Below are 20,289 nucleotides of genomic sequence, written 5' to 3' on the forward strand. Positions count from 1 at the left end.
CTACATCCAGCATCTCTACGATCGTCTCCATGGGAGAATAGCAGCCTGCATTGCTGCGAAAGGTGGATATACACTGTACTAGTGCCGACATTGTGCATGCTCTGTTGCCTGTGTCTATGTGCCTGTGGTTCTGTCAGTGTGATCATGTGATGTATCTGACCCCAGGAATGTGTCAATAAAGTTTCCCCTTCCTGGGACAAGGAATTCACGGTGTTCTTATTTCAATTTCCAGGATTGTATGTTAATGACTTGCCTAATTATATTCATGAAGATGCAAACTTGGTTCTCTTTGCAGATGACACAAGTATTGTAATCAAGCCTAAAAAGCAAGAATCAGCTGAGGAAAATGCAAATAATGTTTTTCAAAGAGTTATTATGTGGTTTTCCGCAAATGGACTTTCATTGAACTTTCAAAAAACACTGTACATACAGTTCAGTACAGGGAAAGGCATAACACCGGACATAAATATAGAGTGTGGGGGAAAATCTTTAGCTAAAGCAGATTGTTCAAAATTTCTGGGTGTCTGTATTGATCAGAATTTAAACTGGAAGACACACATTGACAATCTACTGAAACGATTGAGCTCAGCTACCTATGCTATTAGTGTCATTGCAAATTTTGGAGACAAGCACATCAGTAAATTAGCTTACCATGCATATTTTCATTCGTTGCTTTCTTACGGAATCATCTTTTGGTGCAATTCATCACTAAGAAAGAAGGTATTTATTGCACAAAAACGTGTTATCAGAATAATGTCTGGGGCTCATCCAAGATCATCTTGTAGACAATTATTTAAAGAATTAGGGATATTGCCAGTAGCTTCACAATATATATATATATACAGCCTAATGAAATTTGTTGTTAGTAACCCAGATCACTTCAGAATTAATAGCACAGTCCACAGCTACAATACTAGGAGACAGGGTGACCTTCACTACCGTTCATTGAATTTGACATTGGCACAAAGGGGGGTGAATTATACTGCCACAAAGATTTTTGGTCAATTGCCAAACAATATCAAAAGTCTGACAGACAACCAATCGGCATTCAAAAGTAAGTTAAGGGAATTCCTGAATGACAACTCCTCCTACTCCATAGATGAATTTTTAGACATAGGCCAAAGAAATACAGTAAGCATTAACAATTGTACCGTATATAAGACTAACAATGATTATTTGGGATAAATGAATCTTGTGTACTTTGACACGTTCCACATCATTACGAAAGAATCGTGTTCATGATCCATGGAACAAGTAATATAACTAACTAACTAACTAACACTTTGTGTAGCAAGTCTGTGTGCTTGATTGGTAACTTTGGCTCTTTTACATGTGTATGTTCAAATATGGTTATTTGTCATCTTTACCATGTTGTCAAAAACTACACACTCTCTTAATTTCAGTACATACTTTTTAGCACCTACGTATCCAAAACTCAAATGAATGTAATTAATTACTTCAGCTATGTATCCATTGGGCCAACACACATTTCAGTCTTCCAAGTTTTCATTGGTTCACCTGAATAATACTCCAGTGTATACCCTGTAATATTTCAGCAATTCTTTGTGATTTTCTTCTTACCCAAGTTCCTTTTTGATCTGTATCTCACCCTGATACTGACATCTTCTCAGATTTTTACAGGTACTTACCTTCTCCCTTCGAACTACCTTTGTGTAGGACAAATGATGGAACGTCCAGGATGGAATAACAACAGTATTATGAAAGGACATATTGCTCTTCACCGTATGGTTTTTGCCAAAAGGCCTTCTTCTGAAATAGGAAACACACACACACACACACACACACACACACACACACACAGAGAGAGAGATATTCACATAAGTACATCTCACGCATACATAACCACTGTCTCTGACTGCCTTGGCTGGTGTTTATATAAAACAGCTTCATGTGTTTGTCATCCTCTTCATGCTCTACCTCATCACTCTCCCCTCCTGACTGTCTGAATAAGGTCTCTAAAACCTGGTTCTGGGTACTCTTACTTATTTGATTTGAAATTGAACTTGTTTTAAAAACAATGTTCACCTCATTAATTGTCCAAGCATTAATCTAAGGGCTTTGTGATCAGTGTAAGTGATGGCTATATTTCCACATAGGTAAACTCTGAACATCTGAAATTCCCAAACTCTCTCCAGGACTTCTAACTGTAGTTAATGATATTCTTGCTGAAGTTACTGTTCTGTTATCTTCGTTCCCCTCATATCCAAAATTCTTTAACCGTCCCACTCCTATATCATACCCACTTGAGTCAGTCCCTAAAAAATGGCCAAGTGAGATCAGGATGGTGTAAACCCCCTGTTTTCCTTCAAAGCCTCCTCAAGTTTGTCAAAAGCTTCTTGACACTTGTTTTTCCAAATAAAAACTACCTTAACACGGGGGCATGTTGAAAAGTAATGCCTGTGAACTTTCAGCTCTATTCTCAATATTGACTGAGAATTACATGTCATGAATATTACTTGGTCGACTTTTCTTCTTTACTCATGCAAGTTGCAATCCTCTACCATGAGAGGGTTCTGAATTGTACTATGTAACATGGTTGTACGTAAAATAACTATGCAAGTGAATGAGAAACACAATGCTGTAATCCCTCAAAAAAGTGAAAGCATGAATTCAAACAGTTCGTCCACACACAGAGCACCCTCTCTTCCATCATGACAATGCCAGACCTTACATGAGCACTGCCACATCTACAACAGTCTGACATCTTGGAATCATTGATATGATTTTTTTCTCTGTATAGTCTCGACTAGATCCCACCCAATTATTCTCTGTTTCCAAAACTTAAAGAACACCTTTGAAGACTTCACTTTGATAGTGATGAAGCAGTGCAAGCAGAGGTGAGCTTGTGGCTCTTGTCAACAAAGTCAGACATTCTACAGTGAAGATATCAACAAACCGGTCTCTTGTTGGGAGAAATGTATTCATCACTAGGGTGGCTGTTGAGAAATAAATATGTAGACATGAAGAATGAAAATGTAGAATGCTAAAGTTTATTTGCTTTAAAAACCTTTCAGAGTTTTCATGTTAAAAATTCAGATAGATTCCCTTTGAGCATGCCCTCATAACTCACAAGGAAAACACAGCAAATGCCGTAACCCAATTTCCCAGAAACTTCACTCTGTGGAAGAGGGGTCATAATAAGTGAACACTTGTTTCAGCTTGTTTGTAGATATTTGGCCATTTCTGAGACAACAGTGGTAGAGGTTTCAATATGTTCTATGTGCCTTTTAGTGAGTAAATGTTTCAATTGAAGTGGTGGCACAGTGGCTAGCATCATTGCTTCACTCGTCTAAAAACACTAATGAATTAATTTTTTAAAAGCAGAAATCCAAGAACAACATTAACAAAGTCCCCCCAAAACTGAAAAGACTAAATTTCTATAACACAACTAATAGCAAACACCTCAAAATGGCCACAGTATAAAGAATATTAAAATTTACATTACAAACAGCAAAATATATGATCATATGAATATGTACCAAAAAAAAAAAAAAAAAAAAAAAAAAAAAAAAAAAAAAAAAAAATTAGCCATTGGCTATTGCCAGTAATTATCAAAACACCATTGCCTTTGAATTAGCCAAAATGACTGACAACTGTGGTTCAAATTTATGATGATAGGGGTGGTGGCAGAGGCAACACCAGTAGCAATAATTCCTCCTCCTCTACTAATATAGGATGGCTGTTGCCGCTACTACAGTACTAGAAACCTTCGTTAAAAATTTATATCATGGTGCATAGGCACCTTTAACTAGACCACAGTTAACTTATCCTGTAACACAGAGACAACTCATTAATCATCTAGTAAAAATTAAACATACTATAAATGCAGAAATGCGTGAACTTTATGAAGGTAGCTTTGACTTGAGTACTGAGGCATAAAATTTTCCTGTAGCTTTTTTTGTGTCTGTAGATGCAAACAATTAAGTAAACAGCTCAAGCTTGTGATACTAGCCAACAGGTAACTATAGACATGCCTCAGAAATAAGGTAGATAGAGTAAACAGTTTTCACTGACTATAAAGTCATTTACATTTCGTAAATCAGAAGAATTACATCTGCATTCTATACCCTAAGACTCTAAAATCAGTTTGTAATGAAACTTCCACATGGGAAAAATACACTCCTGGAAATTGAAATAAGAACACCGAGAATTCATTGTCCCAGGAAGGGGAAGCTTTATTGACACATTCCTGGGGTCAGATACATCACATGATCACACTGACAGAACCACAGGCACATAGACACAGGCAACAGAGCATGCACAATGTCGGCACTAGTACAGTGTATATCCACCTTTCGCAACAATGCAGGCTGCTATTCTCCCATGGAGACGATCATAGAGATGCTGGATGTAGTCCTGTGGAACGGCTTGCCATGCCATTTCCACCTGGCACCTCAGTTGGACCAGCGTTCATGCTGGACGTGCAGACCGCGTGAGACGACGCTTCATCCAGTCTCAAACATGCTCAATGGGGGACAGATTCGGAGATCTTGCTGGCCAGGGTAGTTGACTTACACCTTCTAGAGCACGTTGGGTGGCACAGGATACATGCGGACGTGCATTGTCCTGTTGGAACAGCAAGTTCCCTTGCCGGTCTAGGAATGGTAGAACGATGGGTTCGATGACGGTTTGGATGTACCGTGCACTATTCAGTGTCCCCTCGACGATCACCAGAGGTGTACGGCCAGTGTAGGAGATCGCTCCCCACACCACGATGCCGGGTGTTGGCCCTGTGTGCCTCGGTCGTATGCAGTCCTGATTGTGGCGCTCACCTGCACGGCGCCAAACACGCATACGACCATCATTGGCGCCAAGGCAGAAGCGACTCTCATCGCTGAAGACGACACGTCTCCATTCGTCCCTCCATTCACGCCTGTCGCGACACCACTGGAGGCGGGCTGCACGATGTTGGGGCGTGAGCGGAAGACGGCCTAACGGTGTGCGGGACCGTAGCCCAGCTTCATGGAGACGGTTGCGAATTGTCCTCGCCGATACCCCAGGAGCAACAGTGTCCCTAATTTGCTGGGAAGTGGCGGTGCGGTCCACTACGGCACTGCGTAGGATCCTACGATCTTGGCGTGCATCCGTGCGTCGCTGCGGTCCGGTCCCAGGTCGACGGGCACGTGCACCTTCCGCCGACCACTGGCGACAACATCGATGTACTGTGGAGACCTCACGCCCCACGTGTTGAACAATTCGGCGGTACGTCCACCCGGCCTCCCGCATGCCCACTATACGCACTCGCTCAAAGTCCGTCAACTGCACATACGGTTCACGTCCACGCTGTCGCAGCATGCTACCAGTGTTAAAGACTGCGATGGAGCTCCGTATGCCACGGCAAACTGGCTGACACTGATGGCGGCGGTGCACAAATGCTGCGCAGCTAGCGCCATTCGACGGCCAACACCGCGGTTCCTGGTGTGTCCGCTGTGCCATGCGTGTGATCATTGCTTGTACAGCCCTCTCGCAGTGTCTGGAGCAAGTATGGTGGGTCTGACACACCGGTGTCAATGTGTTCTTTTTTCATTTCCAGGAGTGTATATTAAAAACAAAGATTCCAAGACTTACCAAGCGGGAAAGCGCCAGCAGTCAGGCACAATGAACAAAACACACACACACACACACACACACACACACACACACACACGCACACACAGAATTACTTGCTTTCGCAACCGATGGTTGCTTATTCAGGAAGGACAACCCACATCCTTTCGTCTTTCCCTCTCCTTCCTGAAGAAGCAACCATCGGTTGCGAAAGCTAGTAATTCTGTGTGTGTGTTTTGTTCATTGCGCCTGTCTGCCGGCGCTTTCCCGCTTGGTAAGTCTTGGAAAATATATGTGTATGTGTGGATGGATATGTGTGTGTGTGCGCACGAGTGTACACCTGTCCTTTTTTCCCCCTAAGTGAAGTCTTTCCGCTCCCGGGATTGGAATGACTCCTTACCCTCTCCCTTAAAACCCACATCCTTTAGTCTTTCCCCCTCCTTCCCTCATTCCTGAAGAAGCAACCATCGGCTGCGAAAGCTAGTAATTCTGTGTGTGTGTTTGTGTGTTTTGTTCATTGTGCCTGTATGATGGCGCTTTCCCGCTTGGTAAGTCTTGGAATCTTTGTTTTTAATATATATAACTACGGGCAACCAGGATACAGGATACACCAAGCGACATGCACACTAATCAGATACTCGCTGCGATTTCTCGTAAAATTCAGTGCCCACTGACAAATGCTTGCTCAGAGAGAGCTGAGAGAAGGATGTAATGTAGATTACTCATAGTCGAAAATCAACGAGTATCATCCAGCAGACGCCACCACGTCCAGTACTTGCAAAGGTCAGACCATACTCCTACCCGACACCACAATCGACACAAACTTCTTGTAACTTTAGTAGCAGAGAACATGCCAAATACCGTGCATCCTGCCAATGTAGCTTTTAACAAACAATGTTCACAGCTGCGAGCAACATGTGGCCCCGCCAAACCTGTAGTGAGCGAAGGCACTCCTGCCAACGGGCCACGGCTGACGCTTGGCCCCAACAACACGCCACATCGCTTGTGCTCCTTGCCGTCCATGTCACACTCCCCTTTTCTCCAGGTCACCACAGCCCTTAACTACTTTCTCCTCCGACCAGCCCTATAACGGCAACAGTAATGCTCCATGTGCTCTTGCAGCCAGAGGGATTCCAAATCCGTTGGAATTATGCGAAATTAAACCTGGGTGAACAGCACACTACCCATGTCCATAGAAGACTACTACACAGATGTTTCCCACTGTATGTTTAAATGACATTGCTCCTCCTTGTCTACTAATTATATGTCTGGTGAATGAATTGAAAAAAAAAAAAGTGAATGGAAAAGTTATTTGGAGTTGTTTTCACTGAAATTTATGTAAGTGTATCTTGATTCATAATCAAATAAAATAGAAAGAAACTTCCACATGGGAAAAATATATTAAAAACAAAGATTCCAAGACTTACCACGCGGGAAAGCGCTGGCAGACAGGCACAATGAACAAAACACACAAACACACACACAGAATTACTAGCTTTCGCAACCGATGGTTGCTTCTTCAGGAAGGAGAGGGAAAGACGAAAGGATATGGGTTTTAAGGGAGAGGGTAAGGAGTCATTCCAATCCCGGGAGCGGAAAGACTTCCCTTAGGGGAAAAAAAAAGACAGGTGTACACTCGCGCGCACACACACACACACACACACACACACACACACACACACACACACACACACACACACATCCATCTGCACATACACAGACACAAGCAGACATATTTTCATCGGTTGCGAAAGCTAGTAATTCTGTGTGTGTGTTTGTGTGTTTTGTTCATTGTGCCTGTCTGCCGGCGCTTTCCCGCTTGGTAAGTCTTGATTCATAATCAGTTGCAAGTGCCAGTTTTTGGAAGAGTGGTCCATTATGCATGGTTTGCCACAAAATAATTGTCATTGCGTGAAATCTTCAGCAGTGTTAACAACATTTCTTTCTGGAGAGAGATTCATATGGAGAAATGTTGCTATGGAAAACCTCCCTTCATGAGATGGCAATGGTGTTTGGCATTTCTGTATTTCGATTGTTCTTACAATCAGTATCATCCAAGGGAATACACCAAATCTTCCTGAAGAAGGATCATAAGAATAAACTATAAGAATTAAGAATCGATATAAAAATGAAATATAAGAATATGAGAACGTAAAAAGGTTGTAACCCCTGAAAATACCATACACACATGTATTATATAATAAACGTATCTCACTTATTGTGAAACCTAATTCTAATTTTGCAATTAATGTATCACTTCATATCCTCTAATGTGATAAGAAATGTCTGTGTTGTAATGTTCTACAGGCATGAGCTGATAAGTGAAAAAGGTAAAATAAAATAAATGAAAACAATAATCTGGTTTTGAACATGGAATTCAAAAGTAAGATGCTACGATGGTAGACACTGTGTCACCAATTGGGCTGAAGTTGTCATTCACAAAAAGGCTTCTAAGTTACTTTGAAAACTGTAAAGGCTGTTTTCTCAGAAATGCTTTAGTATCTACCGATAATCTGAGTCACATGTATGCGTATTTCAGCTCCTCTTCCACCAAATTGCAGAAACCTAGAATGGAATTCAGTTTCATCTGATTTTTTGGAGTTGGGCATTCCTTAATTGCTTTTATTTTTTCAAGGTTAACTTTAATGCCAGTAGCAGATAGGAGTCTGCCTAAAAAAATATATGTCTTTTCTAACTAATTTGCTCTTTTTAAGCCTAAGGGCCATAACCCCCTTTTCTTAAAGCTTGAACTACCTTGTTCAACAGGTTACCATGTTCTTTCCAAGATTTGGCGGTAACCAACAGGTGACCCACATATATTGTTGATTTGAAATTCATCTCTGCTCCTAAGACTAGGTCTAATACTTGTATAAACACTAGCACACTAATATCCAACGCAGATAGGCCAATAATATATTAGTAACAATACCTATCCGTGAAAAAGTATGTATACTTTCAAAACACTGCAGAAAGTGCATTCACTTTTAACATTTCTACATCAAAATTAACAACACTGTCACCTCATTTAATCTCTGATTTAAGCTTTGTTAATCAGTTTGTACCCAAACTGATATCTACACTCAGACCAGGTGCCACAAAAGGTTGTATCCTGAACTTATGCCCCCAATTTCAGATTCCAAAATTATTTGTTGTTTAACAGCTTTACTTAATTTACCCATAGGGCTTACTATTTTGAATCCCATTACTGGCATAGCCATTCAATCATTATGTTTTTTGTGTAATTAAAAACACTCTCAACAACTGTACTATTTTCACTGCAATTGTTCAAAAGGGCTTTCTCTTCTTTGCTGTGGATACCAGTTTTCACAAGAGATATTCATTTCTGATATCATTATTAAGTCCCACTGAATATCATTAAGTCCTGCCATTATGACTTAATTTTGGATTTATATCTTCTTCTGATCCCTTTAGCTTTGCACACACACTTAGTTCCTCTTTATTACAAGTTGATAACCCTTTTTTCTTGCTGCTCCTCTCCAAGTTCAAAGAAGATGTGATAGTTTCAGAAAATGATCCTTCTCCTTCTTACAAACAGTTGTGTAAAAGCGATGGATCCTCATGTGTCCTTTTGTGTTCCTCTTCACTACTACTACTACTACTACTACTACTACTACTACTACTTGCACACATTCTATCACCATAATTAGTATTACTATCATTATATACCACAAAGCTTTCTGTTTCACAATGGCAGCTTGTAACATTGGTAGGCCCGTATGTTTGACCCGCTTCAGCATGGGCCCTTATTGTTGTGAGTGTCCATTGGCCACTTGGGATGCTCCCATTCTGTAATGACCTTATAACTTCTCTGGGCTGTTATATTATGATAATTCTTGTTTACCTTTCTCCTTGAATTTAATAATTAACTGACTGCAACTGTTTATCATTGAGGGAAGCAGACAAAGATGGAATCGATTGTTCTCAATTATGGATACTCAAGAATTATAAACACTTTTAATTACACAGAGCTAAGCTACATTTCACATGCCATCTTATCTTAGCAGTAGCATTGACAGTGAAACTTACATGGTAACCTACAGCCACATGAATAACCGTTTTAAGTACTCAATAGCCTAAATGTGTCCTCTAGTGCACTTCTTTGACTCAACTCACAGACTGCTCTGCTGCAACTACAACATGTATTCTTGTTTGAAGTGAGAACAGTTACTGTCCCCTGAAAAGCATTGTCTGCAATCACAGGTTATTTTGTACCTACGACCTTGACTAAACCAGAGTTAACTATATAATACACACTCTGTGGTGTGGTGGAGTGATAACACTGACATTTAAGTTAATAACTGATGTCAACTGATCTTGCTGTGTGATGGTATCATACCCTCACACATCCTCAGATGTCAAAACAGTATTATTATTATTATTTGCTTTTATGGCCTCATTGGACCACTTTAGCCAATCATTTCCTGGCCTTCTTCAGTAAGCGCATGTTTTGTTCTTTCTTAACTGCCCAGTATCTTTTCATTCGTTCTGATCTTTCCTTTCTTTCCTCATCTGTAAATACCCTTTTCATTGTGTGTCATTTGTCTAATTTCGGTTTAAATTTTATTTTCTTGTCTTTCACTTCCTTGAGATTTTTCTGTCTTGTTTTGCAGATCATCCAAGGTTCTACTGTTCATAACCATAGTTGTAACTTGGAGCTTGCTCCACACAAGATTGAATAATAATGATAATAATAATAATAATTATTATTATAATTATAATTATTATTATTTTTGCCTGGAAATTTATGGCAACATAAAGCTTCAGCGTGAAATTCGTCACTCAAGAAGGGCCCTGGTAGATAGGAAAGACATAACAGAACAAGAATATGCACAAATTGACAAACTCTGAAAATATTCTCTTTAGATCAGTTGTAACCACACAAAAGTACATTCAGAGTTTTAGTGACTGTCACACTAACAACAAATTCTTTATATAATGACCATGAAAATGTTGGTAAAGAAAGACGGAAATAAAATTATCCACCATAGGGGCCTGTGTCAAATGGCAGTAAGCGTTACTCATTTAAAAGGCGCATGTACAGTGCACTTTTTTTTAAATACTAAGAATGTATTTTTCAATTGGCAAGAAAAGTAATTAGTGGCCTTGGCAAATATGTCAGACAATTTACTAACTGCAGTTAAAATGTTTTCCCATAGAAGAGTCTGACAGCACATCACACTATCTTTTGTCCATTATTCATGAAAGTACCCTCATTAAAATTAGCTAGCTTTGTCATAATCTTATAACAGTACCAAGTGTTGACATAATCATATACAAGTATGCATCAAAAGATAAACTTTTCAAACAACTACACTAACATAAATAATTAATAAAATAAGAGATGGAAAAGAGAAGAATAGGAGGAGGCAATAAAAGATTAGTAGCATGCAGTGCACAGATCCAATTACATGAATACATACCTTAACATTTGATACAGCAAAATATCCACATTTTGCATTACACATTTCTGTTACACACTTTCACTGCACTCAAGGATCCACTGCTTTTTGTAAAACTCACCATGTCATGTTTACTCAAAGATTCACATTGCCACTCCATTGCATGTGGCAGCGTTGACAAGGAAATGCCTACCAGTTTGCCTGTTTGTGGGGGGGGGGGGGGGGGGGGGGGATGAGGAACAACTGCTTCACAGCTAGCTGCATGCAGCAGTGGCCATGGCCATAGGGTGCATGTCTTGGCATTCAACTCCTTGGAAAGCCCATGAACTGCTGACATCATGTGCCGTGACATTGTTCACCTCCCATGATTCACCTGATTGCATAGTCTGACATAACGATGACACAGCATCACCAGCCAGAACCTGAACACAGCACACAGAAAGAAAACACATCACAGAATCACTCTAAAACAAAACTTGTGCTGTTGAATTGCAAAATTAACAGTCACACACACATATATTATTTTTTTAAAAATGCAATGAATTAAATATAAATACTCACATTTCTCTACAAAAAGATCAACAAACTCCTATAAAAGTCAAGATTTTGAACGTCATCACCACTTATTATCATTCAAAAGTAAATATAAAATTTCTTTCTCTTCCCTTTCCAGTCATTTTTTCTCTCTCTTTTTTTCCTTCTTCATAAAGTGAGCATACAAGTTTCTTGTTTTTTTTTCAGTCGCTGTTCCATTTTAAATATTTGTCTTATCTGCAGTGAGGTTCTGATGATGATTCTTTGCATACTCGCCACGGATTAATAAATTATGTACATTGTTCTGCCAATCCTTAGATAATTATTAACTGTTTTGAACTGTGTAGATGTCAAAACATATTCTGTGCAGAACAGTTGTGCTGTCTAGTGCACAAAAGCCAATCTTATCTCTGTCACTTGGATTTCAGGAATACAAAACTTAAAACTGTCCATAGTATATTTACATGATCTTTGCATTTCAGCTATGGCATCATGACTTACTGCACTCAGTTCAGTAGACTGATAAATTTCTTGTTGCTGTAAGATTACTTGAGAATAAACTTAAGCCACTCCTGATTCTTTATCTTTGTCTTATTGCTTACTGTCCTGAATGTCATCAGAATTTCCAGTTTTCTTCTGTCCTATGATCTTGAGTTTCAAATCTATGAACATTTCATGCACATCATAACGAATATCTACTACCTCTTAGTCCAATATTTTGTCCAGTTTTTGAGTATGTTCATAAAGTTTTCTGTTCAAATCCTCTCCCAGTTTTGAGTTCTCTGCACTTAAATCCCTCTTAGTATTATTTAGCTGTTTGTTATTCTCATCAAGATTTTCTTTTAAAATTTGCTCCAAATTGTCAAGCTCTTTATTTAAATTTTGCTGCTGATCATCAAATATTTTATTTAAATCTGCAAATTTCTTTTGTAAGAACTGCATTAATGCATCCCCCCTTCCTGCAGCACTAATCCAATTGTTGTCTGTTGCGGCCTCACTTGATTCGGCACTTACATCCAAACTTGAATTTTCTGTTACTACATTTGTACTTTGAATTCTGTTACTTGTTTCTGATTCATGTGATCCATGGCAACACCATCCCGATCAACACTGTCCTCACTGTTGATTATGCCACTGTCCTCAGTTTGACCGGACATTGTTATTCGTATCCATGCTACACACACAAAGTAGTATCAACTTAATTTGTTCAGTGTTTAATATTCCTTTTCCTATCAAACTTCGCTTGAAAAGTTGAGGCATCACTGAAAATACCAAATTCACTCCCCATATACTAATGATTGCCATTGGACTAGATTTGAATATTGCTGCAGGATTCAATGTCCTGTCATGGTCATCTTATGTAATGTATCTGGGCTGTTATAATGTAACAAATTCTTGTTCACCTTTCTCCATGAATTTAGTAATTGGCTGTAAGTGCTGATCATTTAGGGAAGTAGACAATGGCGGAATTGATTGAGAAAAATGGTGTTACTGATCATGTTCACACTAAAACTTAAACCAACTTAAATGTGAACAACCATTTTAAAAACTCATTATCAAAACGGATGAACAGAACCAGCTAGTGCACTGCTTCAACTCAGTTCCCAGACTGCTCTACTGCAGCTATCATTCTTGCTTGTGTCAAGAGAACAGTTACCATCCACTTTCAGTATAGATGCTGAGTACAGACAGACACAACTAAAAGACGGGTACAAATAAAGCTTTTGGCCAGTAAGGCAGTCATTAGAAATAGGTGACACACATGCACACTGACACTTACACCCTCACACACACAACTACAGTCGCAGGCAATGGAAACCCCACTGCGAGCATCAACAGCAGTGCATGATGGGAGTGGCGACTGGGTGTGGGTAAGGAGGAGGCTGTGGTGGGGACAGTGTCACCAACTTGATAAAGCATTGTGCACCTGCATCTACACTCTACAATCAACTTTGAGGAGCATGGCAGAGAGTATGTCCCATTGTGCTAGTTATAAGGGTTTCTTTCCATTCATATTCACGTATCAAGCATGGAAAGAATGATTGTTTGAATGCTTCTGTGTGTGTGGTAATTATTCTGACCTTATTCTCATGATCTCTACGTGAGTGAGACTTAGGGGTAGTAGTATATTCCAAGAGTTGTCATTTAAAGCTGGTTCTTTAAACTTCATTAATAGACTTTCTATGCATAGTTTGTGTCTATTTTCAAGAGTCTTGCAGTTCAGTTCCTGTGTCACATTCACGTGGATAAAAAAAAACCTGTGACCGTTCATTGCTTCCTCTAGTCGCCTGAAACCGCCAGAATGTATACAGAAGGTTACATTATGACACAGAACCACACTAGGTCACTGACTTCCCAAGACGTTTTGCAAAGAACTAAGTGCTTATGCAGCAGTGTTATATAATCAGTCAAAGATAATGGTATGGCTTTTTAGTAAGCATTAAGAACAATGCCAATGTGGTACTTGTTCATTTTGGTAAGCCATCAAATACAGTATTACTATCAACAAGAATGTCTGGCAATGAAAAGCCATTAACAACAGTAATTCTGAGGGTGTCATCAGAGTGAAGGAATTTGCTCCCATTCTTTGTGGGAAAACCATACTAAAGGAAAAACTGTTTGCAGGACTTGCCTTTAGAGGGCAAGAAATTGGATGAATGACAAATGGCCCATCACTAGATATATTGAAGGTTATTTCATAAAATCAGGCGAACAGCTGGATGTATGCAACTTCCTTTCACGTCATTTCGGTGCAGAACTGCTGGCCATCTTCAGATGAATAGTGACAAAAATGCATTGAGCTCTGGTATTTAAAACTGCACCTTGGCAAAAGCTTGCTTTATCAACATCAGATCGATTGTCTTTGCATAGTAAAATTGTAGAACGATCCCGGCTACACTGAGCACATAGTTTTTTTATGACAGAATTCCATACAGAATTCAACAGGAAGTCACCATTTCTATTGGTAAGGGACTCAGACAGTCATATTTCCACTGATTCATTGATGATGAAGATCCAGAAGTTTGACATATGGGCCACAATCTTTTTTTTTTTCCTTCATTGTATTTGATCAAATGCCCACTAGAAATAAAATGTTACTACCTCGTAGGAGGTAAGTATGCAGCTGATGTTCTAGTGTGGTCCTACACAGTGCACATCGTTTGCTGTACGTAAGATTTTCCTGATTCACAAGCAATCCTGCAATTGCCTACCTTATGCAGCTCTAAGTCATCTTTGACAGATCTCAAAAATGCCAACATATTGGAAGGCAAATGAAAGATAACTTTCACTTTGTCTTCTTAATATTCTGCATATTTTCACTGAAACATTCCAAATATATGATAGATAAGCAGTCATTCTAAAGGCCTCATCTTCTTCCTAGTTTTGCTGTTTATTTGTTTGTAGTGCTCTCTGTAATTGCTAAGATGAATATCCATTCTTAGGGGAAAAAGTTTGCAGATGTTCCAGTTCCATTTGCTGGTTATCGACATCTGAGATGGTATGGGCATATTGGATTAAGGTCTTAAGAATGAGTGAAGGCAGCCAATTTGATACTGGTGAGGTTAGCTTTCATGATGGATAGTGAACAGAAGTGCATATGCTCAAGCAGCACATGTGTAATGCCAGCTGTGTGCACCATTCATGTTACAGCAGGTCTTAAATATGGAAGCTTAGTGCATTTTTGTTCACTACTTCAAGTAATGGATGTTGTTATGAATAGACCTTGTAAGGCTCTCCTGCTATAGCTTTACAGTGAGTAACTTCTTTGAGGAGATCATGCTCTGACTCCAGGGATAAAGTTGAAAAAACCCTCAATATCTATGCTGGGCCAGTGGATCCTTACTGCCAGGGGTAGAATCTCAACTGAATCCTTAATGAAAGGATACAGAAAGTGGTGCATATTCAATGACACGGATGGTTCAGAAGATGACATCATATGGAAGGAGTGCTTGGAAGAAAGAAATGGCAGTGAACATACGGATGAAGATGAAGATGATGATGATGATGATGATGATTATTAAAGATAATAGTACTGCAGACTACTTGTTTAGATAGTGAGCAAAAAAGAAACTGAAGATAAAAAGTAATGTAAACTATTTTGTTATGCAAGCAGTGTAGGTTTATGCTCGCTTTTATGTATCGCCTACTGCGACACTCACCCTCTGCTTCTGTTTGCGCCAGGGTTTCTCACACCCACAGTATTTTTTTCGTGACAGTAAATCGTATGTGTATCAAGTGTGGTTAAATATTCTCCAGGTGCTCTGGATCCATGCTCAAACAGTCTGGTTAAAATTCCTCCAGCTGTTCTGGAACTGCGCTGGAGCAAACCCACAATTAACATACATATTTAAAAAATAAATAAATAAATAAATAAATAAATCTACAGTTGTATCGGCTCCCTTGTCAATTCACAAATCAGCCAATGGGATAATAAAACGACCATTTTGTAGTGATGAACAATACTATGGAACTAATCAATGAGTATAATATACCATTATGTGAGAGTTTTTTTTCCCTCTATTTCAATAATATCTGTACTGACAGCTATTGAGAATCGAAGCATTGATTCAGCCTTGGAAATTCATGTGAGAAAACTATAAAATCATGAGACATCTTTGTCTCCCATTGTCCCCACAGAAGTAATCTCATATGCTTCAAGCACCTGATATGACATGTCATGTTTTTCTTCCTCTTTTTTCCCTTCCATTCTCAATAAGAAAGAACAGTTTGAATGAAACCACCCATGTACATAATTTGGATTTCATGGAAATGATGGTCAGTGTGTGCAGTGTTCCTAAACAATCTGTTTGAAAACTGAGCAATATAAGAAAGACTACATGCCATACAGATGAAACAGTGAGTTGTAGACAGGCACAGTGAAAAGACCATTACAATTTAGCTTGCCTCCTTTAGAAAACCACACACACATCTTTCACACAAGCAAGCACGTCTTATGCACTCAAAATTGCCATCTCCAGCAGATTGGACTGGATTTGGCTGGAAGCTAAATTGTAATAGTCTTCTGATTGTGCCTGCCTGCAACTCAGTGTATCATTATTATGTTGAGTATTTTTTTTCAAGGAATCATGTTATGGAGGCTTCTCTAAATTTTTTAAAAACATGCATTTATTCATACAACCTGAAGCAGAGTACCATGAAAAGAACTGAAGTTAAAATTTTGGAAAAATCAGAATTTGCATCACATTTTGAAACTTTCAGAATGATTATTATATGAAACAGGTTTAGTGCACATTATAACTACTATGTGTGCTGATATTTTACTGTAGGCATGCTCTTTTTCTCAGGGTGAAGATCGCACTCTTGCTGCATTTGTTCTTGCAAGCATGGTGAAAGACTACCCTCCTGGCCAGGAGGCTGCTCTTCAGGGCAGTCTGGTGTCCATATGCCTGGAGCAGCTTGGAGATGCCAGTGCCTTGCTACGACAGTGGCTTGCAATCTGTTTGGGACGTCTGTGGCACAAATATGAGAAAGCAAGATGGTGTGGAGTGCGTGACATTGCTCCTGAAAAACTGAACACACTTCTGCAGGATCCTGTACCTGAGGTAACAAGCTAAAAGGAGCAGTGTAATACATTGCATTATAGCTATTTATAGAAGTTTGAAGTTTTATGCTTGATGAATTATCAAAACCACATTTTTAAACCACTTATACACATTTCCTCAGTTCTGTAGGTACATTACTTTGACAGAAAACTAATATCAGAGTCAGACTACTGATATTTATTCCCACTTGTAACAATATAAATTTCTTCAAACTAAATTTTGCATAAATATTCTGATGTGATGACCGAATTTTAATTACACCAGCTTAAAACCAAATAGAAGCACTGCCGTATAATTTGTTTCGTTTGTTGATTGTTTTCGGCTTGTATCTTTTCACAGTTTGTCAGTAGGTACAGAAAAAGATTTATCTAGTTTTGTCCATTCGAAATTATATTGATTCCCAGTATAACAGTATTCAGTAATTATATCAAGCCATGTAATAGTGAAACTTCAAACCAAATAACGATAGGCAAGTACAGGCTTAGTATATTTACTTAAGTAACAGGTGGAGGTAGAATGCAAAGTACATAAATGATGATGAAGTAGGTAAAAAGATTCTGAGGAAGAACACTGAACACAAAGTGCGCTCTCTCTCTCTCTCTCTCTCTCTCTCTCTCTCTCTCTCTCTCTCTCTCACACACACACACACACACACACACACACACACACACACACACACACACAGGGTGGTCCATTGATAGTGACCGGGTCAAACATCTCACGAAATAAGCATCAAAGGAAAAAACTACAAAGAAATGAAACTTGTCTAGCTTGAAGGGAGAAGAAACCAGATGGCACTATGGTTGGCCCACTAGATGGCGCTGCCATAGGTCAGACAGATATCAACTGCATTTAAAAAAAATAGGAAACCCCATTTTTATTACATATTTGTGTAGTGCATAAAGAAATATGAATGTTTTAGTTGGACTACTTTTTTCGCTTTTTGATAGGAGGTGCTGTAATAGCCACAAACGTATAAGTACGTGTTATCATGTAACATTCGCCCAGTGCGCACGGTATTGGCTTCGTAAAGGCCTTTACAAATGTCTGCTTGTGTCTGTGTATTTGCGGATGGATATGTGTTTGTGTGCGAGTGTACAGCTGTCCTTTTTTCCCCCTAAGGTAAGTCTTTCCGCTCCCGGGATTGGAATGACTCCTTACCCTCTCCCTTAAAACCCACATCCTTTCATCTTTCCTTTTCCTTACCTCTTTCCTGACGAAGCAGCCGCCGGTTGCGAAAGCTCGAAATTTTGTGTGTGTGTGTGTTTGTGTGTTATTTTATTGTGCCTGTATACCGGCGCTTTCCCCCTTGGAAAGTCTTGGAATCTTTGTTTTTAATATATTTTTCCCATGTGGAAGTTTCTTTCTGGGTGGTCCATTGATATATATCACACACACAAGTATTGAGTATCACCATGAGAAAATTAAGCTGAGACCATGAAATTCTTCACTTGTGTGGCCATATTGTCTGTAGGTGCTTTACACTTTGTGAGGATATTTTTTGTTCCATTGTTACAACTGCAATAAAATGCATGTTTTTCTCACCAGTTGCATTTTGCTTTAGTTAAGTAAAGCATCATTAGTAGTCTGTAATTAAATATATGTACAATTTGATGTATTTTCTAGATAAAAAAAAGTTCATTAACAAATTTTTGCTTTTTCACTTACAGAAATTTTTGCTTGGTTTTTTACTTAAATCAGGAAATGTCATCTGCTAACACGTCTTTGGTTTCTTTATGCATTAGGTACCAATAATAGTGGTCTAATTTTACACTGCTTTGTGAAACCTATGCATTTAAAAAAAAATTTATTTTTTTACATTTAACAAAGCACAATTTCATACGCCATTGTTCACTGTTTACTTGTATGCTCCTAAGTATGTTTTGTGTTAGTAGTGTTGCCAGCATTGCCACTAACTTTTTTTATCTGTATATTTTTCTTTCTTTCCCTATAGTTCATTTTATGTGTGTTATTCTGTTTAGCTATGTTTCTGTATATTTATTTACTGTATAAGACTAGTGAAGGATTTGTTGGGGGAGGAAGAAGAAAAGATGAGTGGACATAAGTGTATAGTAGTAGTGTGCTGAAAAGTGAATTGGGGAGTGGGGTGATTTGGGGGGGTGGGGGGGGGGGGTGAAGGATGGAAAAGGCCCTGTTCTTTTTCATGTGATTTTTTCAGTTATTTTATGTAGTGTCTGATTTCCAATCTTTATTTGGTCATTGTGCAACTGTTTATTTTGTGTTGATGCTCTGTGTATATAGAAATTTTTGTGGAAAGATAGGAGGTTTCTGTCTTTACTGACTCTTATAATGATCATATCTTCATCAATAGTGTCCAGTCTGTGGTATTCCTGTTTAGATGATCTTCTAATGCTGATGAATGGTTTATACCATATTTCAGTGCTCTGATGTGTTCTTTATATCGTGAGGCAAATGTTCTACCAGTTATCTCAATGTATATTTTTTCACAGTCACCGCAACAGAGCTGATAGACACCAGATTGCTGATATCTGTCTGGTTTCGATTTCAGTTTTGGTATGTGTTTTTGTATTGAGTTTTTTGTTTTGTAAGCAATGGTTATGCCTCTTTTGATTATGTTACCTATTTTATGTGTGAATTTGGTGTGGTAGGCCATTGTATGCCATTTTTTGTTGGTATGCAAGTTGTATGTGTTGATGTCGTTTGATTAGTTTTTTCATTATTTGCGTATTTTTTTCTGTTTAGTGTTCTACCAGTGTTTACTGTGTCCATTTTTTTAAAGCTATTTGTTGTATAATGGCCACTTCCTTTTGGTAATCAGAATTGTTTTGGGGGACTCTGTTCAGTCTGTTTAACATGTTTTTTATTGTGGCCTGTTTCTGATATTGCAGGTGGTTCAAGGTAGATTTAAGATAGTGTCACTTGTGGGTTTTCTGTTTATGTCTGATGCGTGGTTGTGGTTGTTGTTTCTTAGGGTTATGTTTAGAATGTTGAGTTTATTTTCTTGCTTTTCTTATGTTGTAAACTTCATGTCCTTTTGCATCGTATTTATGTCTCTTCGTAGTTATTGTATCTTATTATGTGGTTCATCTGTCATGCATATTATGTTGTTCATGTATCTGCATCAATAAATAATGATGCAGCTTTTCTTTGTTATTATGTCTTCAAGCAGTTATTTTTGTATATGATTCAAGAAAACGTTGGCTAGTGTTCCTGAAATAGGT

General features: G+C 38.7%; 1 protein-coding gene across 2 annotated transcripts in view; it reads left to right on the forward strand.

Annotated features, from left to right (window-relative positions):
* LOC126335398 (regulatory-associated protein of mTOR) overlaps positions 1 to 20,289 on the forward strand; it is a 275,566-nt gene that overhangs the window by 129,981 nt on the left and 125,296 nt on the right. For both annotated transcript variants that reach the window (XM_049998641.1, XM_049998642.1), the window contains exon 12: positions 16,829 to 17,086. In XM_049998641.1, coding sequence (XP_049854598.1) covers positions 16,829 to 17,086 — 258 coding nt within the window. The remainder of the gene's footprint in view (positions 1 to 16,828; positions 17,087 to 20,289) is intronic.

The sequence above is a fragment of the Schistocerca gregaria genome, chromosome 2, assembly GCF_023897955.1.
Source record: "Schistocerca gregaria isolate iqSchGreg1 chromosome 2, iqSchGreg1.2, whole genome shotgun sequence".
In the NCBI taxonomy this organism is placed as follows: Eukaryota; Metazoa; Arthropoda; class Insecta; order Orthoptera; family Acrididae; genus Schistocerca; species Schistocerca gregaria.